The following is a 12,502-nucleotide window of genomic DNA, read 5'->3' on the forward strand; positions in this document are numbered from 1 at the left end:
GAAGAAACAGTTGATAAGAACAAAACGTCATGAATTACTCTTTTGATTTGTGCTACTTTCATAAAGACTAATTAATCAAGAAACAGCATTTGGAAGTTTTGTTTTTGTTATCTCAGAGTGCGATGTGTGCGTAAGCTATACCTCCATTCCATCCCCGAGCAGTAATGGCTATCAAAGTTGGACTTTAAGAAGGCATAGAAACTGCCATTACAATGGGGTTAAAATATAAAACACAGCAGAAAAGCCAATTACCACCTTTTTGAATTTACTAAAATGTTATTAGTATGCAGTGACATATTCACATTATTTTGTAATGTCCATTTTTACTTTGAAATGCACTAAAAGGGGCTTGAAACGGGTAATTTTGTGTGTAAATTTTCCAATTTTTTGACCCCCACTGTACAAGTGCAAGCGCTCGGCTCTTTTCCTCTTTTTTCTTTTTACCTCACTCACATGCCTGCACATTGGGATAATTATTGCACATAAAGTTGCAATTACAAACAAGAATGCATCATTAGATTTATTTAAAATGCTGATTGTTGGAATGTAAATGCTGCATTAAAAATGGAAAATATTTGATTTGTATTGTTGCAGCCTGCAATGGTACCAGCATCCGTCAGAAGAACAACTTCAAGTTCTTGCTGGAAAACAACAGAAAGCTAAATCAAAGAAAGAAAGGTAATCCCGTGCTGTAAATGGATTGATTGTAATCATGTATTGTCTTTCTGCTGACTGGTTAGCACGCAACAAAACCGTTTTACTGTACCTCGGTACATGTGACAATAAACTAAACCGAACTGATTTATCTGTCTGACATTAGATTAACCTTTCATAATATAAAATATTCAAGGCACCTCTGTCCAGGATTTTTTACTCTTTTGAGGTTCTCCCATCTGATGGATCTGTATTCTTTATTTCGCTATCTTAATTTTGGGTGCCACTTCAGTTGTTTTTCAAACTTAGTTTTTTATGGAGGATTGGAGGCTGAGATAAGACCTGATGGAAGTTTATAAAATTATGAGAGGCATAGATAGATAGGGTAGAAAGTCAGAATTTTTTTCCCATGGTATAAATGGTAACCCATGTACCTATCAAAGTGTCTTTTAAATACTGCTATATTACATATCTCAACTACCTCTTATGGCAGCTCGTTCCATATACCCATGACTCTGAGTGACAAGGTTGTTCGTATGGTTCCTATTAATTCTTTTTCCTCTCACTATGAAGCTTCTACCCCTGGTTGACTTCCCAAAATGTAACACCTTGGACTTATCTGCTTTAATTCCAGTTACTGTTCGTCAGCCTACTTGTCCAGCAGTTCAAGATTCTGCTGCAATTTTTGATAACCATCTCCACTGTCTATTAATACCATCTACTGTAGTGTCGTCTGCAATCTTACTACTCATGCCTTGTACATTTTCATCACAATATAAACTGCAAACTGCACAGACCCCCAAGGCACACTGCTAGTACAGGCCTTTTGTTTGAAAAACAACCTACCACCTCCATCCTCTGCTTCATTCCATGAAGCCTACTTAGTTTATAATTTTGGTGGTCCAGTCCCACTACCAGCAGCCTACAGTACTCTGTTGAAACCTCTATTTTCAAACTGCCTGTTTGAGTATTTATCAGAAAGTAAAGGAAATTGCCAAGAAAAGCATAGCCCGATAGTTTGCATTACTGCTTTGGGTAGTCTCTTAAAATGCCAAAGAATCAATAAAAGCATAAAGTTAATATGTTTAAAAGTTTTTTTTTAATCAAATGTAACCATCAATCTGACAAGTTTATCTCTTGAGTTACAGTGCATGTTCTTAAGATGTCAAGGTGATTCAGTTTGATTAAGATAAATGTTAATCCCATGTTTTTCTCTCCCTTTGTCTTCCTCCTTTTTGCCTCACTCCTTTCTCCCTTTTTTCTTACCCCCCTCTCACTCTAACGTTTGCAAAATAACCTTTGTTTAACCTGAATTGTGTATCCAATCCTATATTCTCCCCACCACAGATTTCACATACTTCAATCACAATACATATCATGTATTTTCCTCCTCCAGCATAAAACATTTATACTTATCTGTCCAGATTTCCTTATCTGTCGTGCATCTAGCTCCATAATGCTAGTGACTCATATGAGCTGTCTTTTGACTTTAGCTTTTTATGCATTCTGCATGCATTCTTTTTTGAACTCCTCATGCCCTGCCACTTTTTTCTCCTCTACCTATCCTTCTCCATCTAGTTAAATGCATAAAATGTTGTTTCTACCCTATATTGTATATTAATTCTCTCTCCATAAAAGCAAATTATGGTGATAGTAAGAATGTTTATTTCACTCCGAAGAAGTTAAACATTTGGAGGAATATTAGTCTGTTTACACAAAAGAATGCAAGTTTCCAATTGTAGACTTACAGCCACTTGTATTATGCTTTTACCAGGAAATATAATGGGCACATAGAAAGCAAGCCGCTGACTGTTCCTAAGGATATCAATCTGCATTTGGAAGCAAGGGGCATTACAGAAATGGATACACAAGGTAGGATATATGTCTGAAGATGCACATTTAATGAGTGTATTGAAAATTCTCTTTCAATTTATATAGTGATTAAAATTTTGAATTTATAATTGAGGAATGTGACAGAGGTGTATTAAAACCTATCACTTCGGTCATTTGCTGTCTTTAACTGATTTATGTTGTTTATTCACCGGGTTCAACCATGTCATTGCTAAAGCATTCTCCAAGCATGTTGTACACTGATCAAGTGAACTTTTCTGATACCCATGTTCTGTAAAATAAGCTGCCTCATTTATAGCCTTTTTTTAAACTTCTGTCAGCAAGTTTCATGCTATTGACAGTTCTCGTCCGCAACACATTTTATTTTTGTTGTTGCCACATACTTTCTACTCGAATGGACAATGCTAACTCTGTTGAGATGTGCTTCTAAGTCTCAAAGATCTAATTCTAGCCTTTTAGTTTCACTATATATATATATATATATACATATACTAATGTCAATTCATGAACATGGAATTCCAATACCCTGTAGGAACATTTATTTTCCATTTCGTCTTTTCACTATTGATTTATTTGATTTGAAGATGGTACTCAAAGATACCTGATTATATCACTCAGAACTTTTGGACCACCAAACGATGAGATAGATTTTACAAAATTGCAACTATATTTTTCAGACTTTGCCTGGTTTTCTTTGAAATTGAATTTTATTGTGTTCGAAATGATCTCGCAATAATTCAAATATTGTTTGCATGAAGCTAAATGGGCTTGTATCTTTGCCCAGGTTCATTTATTTAATGACGGTGTAAACACTGGTTATATACAAGTCTTGCAAATTCCAGGTATTTTGATCATATTATAAATAATACTTTCAACATTAGAGTTAGGAAAACAAACCATGAATAATAAAACATGCAAAATTGAGGAAAATGACAATAAATCTTATCTCAATTATTTGGGCAGAGAAATTAACAAAACAGATTGATAATTCAGTGGTAATATTCCTGTGGTTGACAGTGGACAGGAGGAAAGCATTAAACTGCAGGAAGATATAGTCTGCTCGGTTGGGCAGAAAAAAGGCAAATTAAATTTAACTTGGTATGATGCAGGCAAGTGCTTTTATCTCGTGGCAAGTTCCAAGGAAACATTAAATTGGAGGAAATTGAGTGGTATTGAGAAGCAAAGGAAGCTTGGAGTGTATGTCCACAGACTCTTGAAGTTAGCGTGCAGATCAATAATGTTGTTAAAAGATGCTACAATTTATTAACAAGTCAAGTCAAGTCAAGTCAAATTTATTTGTCACATACACATACTCGATGTGCAGTGAAATGAAAGTGGCAATGCCTGCGGGTTGTGCACAAAAATAATTACAGTTACAGCATATAAATAAAGTTAATAAGTTACTAAACATAGCACAAAAAGTGTCGACAAAAATTTAGTCTCTGGGGTTATCAAAGTTGACAGTCCTGATGGCCTGTGGGAAGAAGCTCCGTCTCATCCTCTCCGTTTTCACAGCGTGACAGCGGAGGCGTTTGCCTGACCGTAGCATCTGGAACAGTCCGTTACTGGGGTGGCAGGGGTCCCTCATGATCTTGCTTGCTCTGGATCTGCACCTCCTGATGTATAGGTCCTGCAGGGGGACGAGTGTAGTTCCCATGGTGCGTTCTGCCGAACGCACTACTCTCTGCAGGGCCATCCTGTCCTGGGCAGAGCTGTTCCCAAACCAGACTGTAATGTTGCCGGACAGGATGCTCTCTACAGCCCCAGAGTAGAAGCAATGAAGGATCCTCAGCGACACTGAATTTCCTCAGTTGTCTAAGGTGGTAAAGGCGCTGCTTAGCCTTACCCACCAGTGCGGCAATGTGCGTTGCCCACGTCAGATCCTCTGCGATGCGGACTCCCAAGTATTTGAAACTGCTCACCCTATCCACAATAGACCCATTTATCTCCAGTGGCGTGTACGTCCTTGGATGTTTAGCCCTTCTGAAGTCCACAATCAGCTCCTTTGTTTTAGTGACATTCAAGAGGAGGCTATTGTCCTGACACCAGAGTGCCAGATCAGCCACCTCCTCCCGGTAGCCCTTCTCATCGTTGTTTGAGATCCGGCCCACCACCACAGTGTCATCAGCAAACTTGATGATGGAGTTTGAGCTGAACCTGGCCCCACAGTCATGTGTGTACAGGGAGTACAGTAGGGGGCTAAGGACGCAGCCCTGGGGGGATCCTATGTTCAGGATGAGGGAGCTAGATGTGTGTTCCCCCATCCTGACCACTTGGGGCCTGGCAGTGAGAAAGTCCAGGACCCAGGCACACAGAGGGGTGCTAAGCCCCAGTTCCAGCAGCTTCTCAACCAGTCTGCTGGGGACTATTGTGTTGAATGCTGAACTAAAGTCAATGAACAGCATCCTCACATAGCCCCCCTGGCTGTCCAGATGAGAGAGAGCGGTGTGTAGAACCTGGGAGACCGCATCATCCGTGGACCTGTTCGGACGGTATGCGAACTGTAGTGGATCCATGTTGCGAGGAAGGAGGGCGCAGATGTGCTTCTTGACTAGCCTCTCCAAGCATTTCATGACAACCGAGGTGAGGGCCACCGGTCGGTAGTCATTTAAACACGCTGGAGAGGCATTCTTTGGCACCGGTACAATGATGGATCTTTTGAAGCATGCAGGGACCACGGACTTTGCCAAGGAGAGGTTGAATATTGTGGTGAGCACTGGAGCAAGCTGAGTAGCACAAGACTTTAGTACTCGCCCAGATATACCATCTGGGCCTCCAGCTTTCCTCGTGTTCACACGCGTCAGAGCCCACCTCACCTCCTGCTCGGACACCGAGAATGTGTGCACATCCCCGGCGGTGGATCCCCCTCCAGCCTCGCTAGCCAGCGCCCCTTCGGTGCTGTTTTTAGACGGCGAGCTGGTGGTGTTACCCGTCTCAAACCGTGCAAGCATCAAATTTAAGAGCATGGAATTTAGACTAATGCCAGATTGCCAAAAGCCTCCTTCATCATCCTGTCTACTTGTGCTGTCTCTTTCAAGGAAATATGTAAATCCTAGATCCCTCTATTGTACAACATTCCCCTGGACCCTTCCATTCATTGTGAAAGTACTACTTTGGTTTGACTTGCTAAAAAAGTAATAGCTCACACTTATCTAGATTAAACTCCATTTGCCATTCCTCAGTCCACTTATCCAACTGATTAAGATCCCATTGTAATTCGGGAGAGCTTCCTTCACTCATTTATGCGTGTAATCTGCAAACTTATACCTTGTACGTTCCCATCCAAATCATTGACAAGATCGACAATAGCAATAGGACAAGCACCAACCCAGTACATGCAACTAGTCATGGCGTCCTGTCTGAAAAACAACTATTCACCATTACACTCTACTTCCTATCATCAAGCCAATATTACATTCAGTTAGCTAGCTCTCCCTGGATCCAGTGTGAACTGACCTTCTTGAGCTGCCTACTATCTTGACCCGTACCATATATAGACTACGTCTACAGCCCTGTCCTGATTGACCTTCTTGGCTACATCTTCAAAATTGAGTATTTGAATCAAATTCATGAAATATGTTCTCCTATGCACAAAGCTGTGCTGACTATCCTTAACCTTTAAATCTTTCCAAATACATGTACATCTTATCTCTTAGGGTCATCTCCAGCAACTAGCCTGCTCTAGATGTTAGACTTACTGGTGCATAGTTCCCAGGTTTTTCTTTGCAACCTTTATTAAATAGAGGCAGTACGGTAGCGCAGCGGTAGAGTTGCTGCTTTACAGCGAATGCAGCGCCGGAGACTCAGGTTCGATCCTGACTACGGGTGCTGCACTGTAAGGAGTGTGTACGTTCTCCCCGTGACCTGCGTGGGTTTTCTCCGAGATCTTCGGTTTCCTCCCACACTCCAAAGACGTATAGGTATGTAGGTTAATTGGCTGGGTAAATGTAAAAATTGTCCCTAGTGGGTGTAGGATAGTGTTAATGTACGGGGATCACTGGGCGGCACGGACTTGGAGGGCCGAAAAGGCCTGTTTCCGGCTGTATATATATGATATGATATGAACATTAGCCACCGTCCAGTCTTCCAAGACCTCAACTGTGAGTGGTGAAGATGCATATATCTTGGCCAAGGCTCCTGCAATTTCTTCCCTGGGTTCCCACTGTGTCCTTGGGTATACCTAATCATGACCTAATTGGGTATATCTAATCATGAAGGTAGATTTATCTACCTTCATACTTTTTAAGACATTCAGCACCACCTCTAGCGTATTATTCACTATTCCCCAAATAACAGTCCTGAGTTCCTTGCACTTTATGTCTTTCTCCACAGTAAAAACCAAGGGGAAATATTATTTTCATTATATTCATTATATTCATTGAGAACCTCACCCATCTCCTGCTGCTCTGCGCACAGATGTCCACTTTCATCTTTGAGCGGCCCTATTTTATTTTTCCCTTACCATAAAATCTCTTTGGATTCTCCCTAATCTCTATTGATAAAGGTTCTATGATGAATTGAAGTTTGAGCTGGACAAGATTTAAAATGAAATCATGTAAAGTACCAACGCAGCCCCACAAAAATGTAAAATTAATTATGTTTAAAAGGGAGGCACATGATAAAGTATTGTAGATACTTTAGGCACATGTTAAGTATGATAAGCAGAGATTAGAAGACTAAAGGATTAATTAAAAAGTTAGCAGAAAATATAAACAGCTGGAATATTCAGTGGTTTATTCATATAAAAATGTGAAAGAATACTTGAAGAATCTACAATTCAGGAAAAGGCTTCAATTAGACTGAACATAGAGTATATTATCTTGAACAAAGAATTCAACAAAGTAATTTATATTCTAACTAAGGTTCTATAAGGTAAATAAATAAATAGGAGGCACCAAGACTTGGCTTCCAAAATGTTCCTGCATGTTCTAAAATCACATTTGTGGCAGAAGTGGAAAGATTATCTGAGCCATATTTATTATGTTGTCTTGGATGTTGTCACAGGTATTTTCAACTGGAAATTCACTCTGTGTCATGTCATTTTTAAAGTGCAGTACTGACTCACAAGTAAATCCGCCTGTGATAATAGATTGGAAAGTAAACATTATTTGTTACTTTGATCAACTGGATTATATATGAAATGTGAAATAAATTTTGATCCACATTATAGTGTAGATTTATCCATGACGACTTGAATTAAATACAGAACCAATGGTTATATTAAAATATATAAACTAGAAATAGTGTAAATAATGTACAAGTTATTTTTTTTCTGGAAAAAAAATTAGAGTATTTGGTTAATTATTGTTTTTCTCACAGTTTTGCATTACTTCCCCGAGTACCAGTGGCTGGTGGATTTCACTGTTTCGGCCACAGTTGTCTACACCATCACTGAAATCTACTACTCTCTGACAAATCCCCGTAATGAGATGAATATTAGTATTGTCTGGTGCCTGCTCGTCCTTGCCTTTGTATTGTATCCTTTTGATTGCTGAAGTGTTATTCCTACAGAAAGACAAAGAAGATTATTTTGGTGTATGAATTTTTTTTTTTAAATGCAGATTCTGGAAATCTAGAATAAAAATAGAAAATACTGGAAAATGTCAACATGACTGATCTGTGAAAAGAGAAACAGTTAATGTTTCGGTTCTTTGTCCTTGATTATAACTGAGAAAGAGGGATACAAATTGATCGAGAATGCAGAGAAGGTATGAGAGGTGGAAAGGATAAAACTGAAGGAGTTTCTTTGATAAGGCAAAATAATGTGGCATTTAAAATCAGATTAGTCATCTTTGCCTGTGTAATGTGTTCTTAATGTTTTATAATTTGTGTAATGTTGTGTAGTCTAGCATACTGTGATGTGCCCACAGGCCAGACTATGTTTATATGTATAAAAAAAGAAAAAAGAACATTGGCAAAAATGTCTAGTTCTCATATAGTAAGGAAGAGCCCGTTATCTAAAGTTGGAGAATGATATATTGAGGCATGGCCAGGCTGATGATGAGGTGTTGTGCCTTGAGTTTGCTTTGGGTCTTAATGGAGCAATGCAGGATATCAGACAGGTCAATGTGGGGGTGTAATGATGAATTAAATTGGCAGGGAAAGGGAAGCTCAGGGTTACTCCTGTGGACTGAGTGCAGGTGCTCCACAAAGCGAGCTGCATTTGGTTTCTCCAGTGTGGAGGACACCAAATTGTGAACACGAAATGTGGTACACCATATTGAGAAGGGTGGTTGGTGCATGGAACAAGCTGCCAGAGGAGATAGTTGAGGCTTGGACTATCCCATTGTTTAAGAAACAGTTTAATGTGGATAAATGTGAGGTTATCCACTTTGGTGGTAAGAACAGGAAGGCAGATTATTATCTGAATGGTGTCAAGTTAGGGAAAGGGGAAGTACAAAGAGATCTGGGTGTCCTTGTTCATCAGTCACTGAAAGTACGCATGCAGGTACAGCAGGCAGTGAGGAAAGCTAATGGCATGTTGGCCTTCATGACAAGAGGAGTTGAGTATTGAAGCAAAGAGGTCCTTCTGCAGTTGTACAGTAGTGAGACCACACCTGGAGTACTGTGTGCAGTTTTGGTCTCCAAATTTGAGGAAGGACATTCTTGCTATTGAGAGAGTGCAGCGTAGGTTACCTAGGTTAATTCCCCGAATGGCGGGACTGTCGTATGCTGAAAGACTGGAGCGACTGGGCTTGTAAAAACTGGAATTTAGAAGGATGAGAGGGGATCTTATTGAAACATATAAGATTATTAAGGGATTGGACACGCTAGAGGCAGGAAACATGTTCCCAATGTTGGAGTGCAGAACCAGGGGCCACAGTTTAGGAATAAGGGGTAGGCCATTTAGAACGGAGATGAGGAAAAACATTTTCACTCAGAGTTGTAAATCTGTGGAATTCTCTGCCTCAGAAGGCAGTAGAGGCCAATTCTCTGGATGCTTTCAAGAGAGTTAGATAGAGCTCTTAATGATAGTGGAGTCAGGGGGTATGGGGAGAGGACAGGAACAGGGTACTGATTGTGGATGATCAGCCATAATCACATTGAATGGTGGTGCTGGCTCAAAGGGCCAAATGGCCTACTCCTGCACCTATTGTCTATTTACATTGATTGGGACAGGTTTGGAGGGATATGGACCAAGCGCAGGCAAGTGGGACTAATGCAGCTGGGACATAGTTGGGCCGAAGGGCCTGTTTCCACACTGTATCACTCTATGACTCTGTGTAAACTAATCAGTTTCACCTGGAAAGACTGGCTGGGATCATGGATGTTTGAAATGAAAGAGATGTTGAATCTCCAGTGGTTGCATAGAAAATGCCATTTGACATGGCGTAGTGGGTGGGATCAGAAGAGAAGACATATAGTAAGTGGCAGGCCCCAGATGTATGTTGTACAACAGAGAGACTTTGAAGTACAAGTACATAATTCCCTGAAAGTGGTGACAGAGGTAGACAGTGAAGAAGGCATTCGGCATGCTTGCCTTTATTGGTTCAGGGTTTTAAGTACAAGTGTTGGGACATCATGTTACAAATTTCCAAAATGTGGCTGAGACCACACTTGGAGTACTGTATGCAGTTCTGGTCAGCTTCCGGTTTGGAAGCAGGAAAGGTTCACAAGGATCTTATCAGGGCTGGAGGACATGAGTGATAGGGGGAGACTGGATCGATGGGGGGTTTATCCCTGAAGCTAGGTGATGAACTTTTAAAGGTATACAAATTTATTAAAATCTCATCTGCCAGGTGGTATTTACTTATTGTTAAATTCCTGAAATTAAGTGTGAAATTTAATTTTTTTTCCCAAACATTTGCTATTCAGAACTTTTAAACTATGTGATGATGAGATTTGCATAGAACTGTTGTGCGTTGTTTATGGAGGGTGCATTAGATTGTATTTAAAACTTTATTTCGTGCCATCTGGTGGTTTTTGATGTTATTAGAACTCCATGATTGAATTACAGTCCTGTAACTCCTTCCACCATGGTCATTATTCTATGTTTTTGGGCTTTGTGTAAATGTATTTTATTTATGAGCCCAATCTTTCTTGAGCAAGCAAGCAATCTATCTATGGCGATATAATCGTACCCAGGATGCCCTTAGGAATGTAATGCTACTCCCTAGGTGCAGTGTTGCAAGGTTGATCGCTCTTACTACAACACATGTGGTTAAATGACTATTTCTCAAAACTTTTTTTAAAATGTAGTGTTCTATTTTAATATAAAGTTGCGGAATGCATTGAGACAGGGTGTGCAAAATCCTTTGTATGGACATACCTAAAACTTTTATTACATTGGAGAAAATAAATTGAACCATATCACTGTTATGATCTGTGCGTATAATTGTCTACTCAATGAATGGTGCAAGTGTTTTATTTGGAAATATAATGCAGAATTGATTCTTCCCTAAGGTGGTTTATTCTTCTGCTGTAAATTTAGTTTTCTACAAAATTGCTTCTTTTTTGGATTTAGAAGAAATTGGTAGGCTTTAGTTAGCTTTGGAACAGTTTGTAGTGGATCAGAAGAATGGTTAGTGGCCAGGATTTTATCTCGAGTACATTAGAAATTGTTAGAAATGAGGACTGATATAATTTAAGAAAATTTAGCGAAATGAGGAGTTAAAATAGAGTGAAAGCAAGTAGCAAAATATAGGAAAATATGAGGCTGAGAACAAATGTGGCCACTTTAAACAAAAATGTCCCACTGTAGAAACAGTACAGCTAAGAGTTAGCAACTTGCACGTCATGCATTGCACTGCTTTAACAATATGCATTGCAAGATTAAATAATTTCAATATTAACTATCAATAAACTTCATTGAAAACTTAAAATCAAATTCATACTGAAGCCAATAACTAGAAAACCTTGGGTTTTTCAAACTCAATTATTATTTGCAAACATTCTCTTTTCTTAATCCTTTTAAATTTGCCACTTGCAGAGGATCACAACTTTAAACTTGTAGGTAAAAAAGTAGAAAACTGATTGAAGACCAAATAATACAGCATAAACATTATCTCAAGGAAACTTGATATGCCATTCCCTTTAGAGACTGAATTGTAGTTCATAACAAAACAGCACTATCATTTACAGTATTCATATATGAAAGAAAGAGAAGGAAAAAAAGATTGATTAGGTTTGTTTTATGAATACCAGAAGCAATGAAATATCTGATGTTTTAGTAACGTATCTTGGCTGGAATCATTTGTAACACTGAAATTCTTAGAAATCAATATCTATTTGGCTCAACGTCTATATATCACGTTGAACAATTTTTTTGCATGGTAGTTATTTGAAATGCTACTTTTATTTTATCTTGTTTTCCTTAACTGTTTTTTCAGTAAGGTATTATTTTCTATGACCACTCACTACTTCAAACTGGAAGAAGGTGGGGAGAGGTCAGTCTGCATCACATTTGGCTGCTTCTTCTTTGTAAAAGCAATGGCAATCCTAATTGTAACAGAGAACTACTTGGAGTTTGGATTGGAAGCAGGTACTTGAGCTGCTAATGCTGAAATGTTTAAATATTTTAACTAATGACAGTACTTTGAAATATCATGTTTTTTAATAATGCCACTCCATGTTTGCAGGACTATCAATCTTTAGAATCTATTCGTATACTTTTCAAGAATTAATTTCCTGCAATACTGCTCCCTTTTTCAATTGCTCTTCCTGTATGTTTTTCTCCTTGTCGATTGTTCTCTCCCTCAGGTGCACACTTGCTCACTAAGGTGCCTTTGTCAGATGCCAATAAATTGGTGCCTGACAACGTAAGTCAGTATTGGGGAAATAGTACGAAAGGAGAATCTGAGGAAACCTGATGAGATGAAATTATCAGCAAGTATGCACAGGCATTGAGTTGAGGTTGGTCAGAGCGAGTTGAATTGACAAGGAATCTGTAGTTTTTTGTACTTGTTACGATACTGATAATTTCACACAGAGGTAACGACAAATAAACAGAGATTAACAAAGTAGTGGAAAATAGTAGAAAAGCTGGTTTAGCATCAAA

General features: G+C 39.1%; 1 protein-coding gene across 2 annotated transcripts in view; it reads left to right on the plus strand.

Annotated features, from left to right (window-relative positions):
• The window catches only part of tmem161b (transmembrane protein 161B), a 59,580-nt gene that overhangs the window by 23,910 nt on the left and 23,168 nt on the right, over positions 1–12,502 (plus strand). Inside the window, exons 3-6 of one of the 2 annotated variants that reach the window (XM_078396520.1) lie at positions 595–678; positions 2,429–2,526; positions 7,825–7,981; positions 11,835–11,986. In XM_078396520.1, the coding sequence (XP_078252646.1) occupies positions 595–678; positions 2,429–2,526; positions 7,825–7,981; positions 11,835–11,986 (491 nt within the window). Of the gene's footprint in view, positions 1–594; positions 679–2,428; positions 2,527–7,824; positions 7,982–11,834; positions 11,987–12,502 lie in introns of those variants that run through there. The other variant, XM_078396521.1, reaches the window with a different exon arrangement.

This window comes from Rhinoraja longicauda, chromosome 3 (genome assembly GCF_053455715.1).
Source record: "Rhinoraja longicauda isolate Sanriku21f chromosome 3, sRhiLon1.1, whole genome shotgun sequence".
NCBI classification, from domain to species: Eukaryota; Metazoa; Chordata; class Chondrichthyes; order Rajiformes; family Arhynchobatidae; genus Rhinoraja; species Rhinoraja longicauda.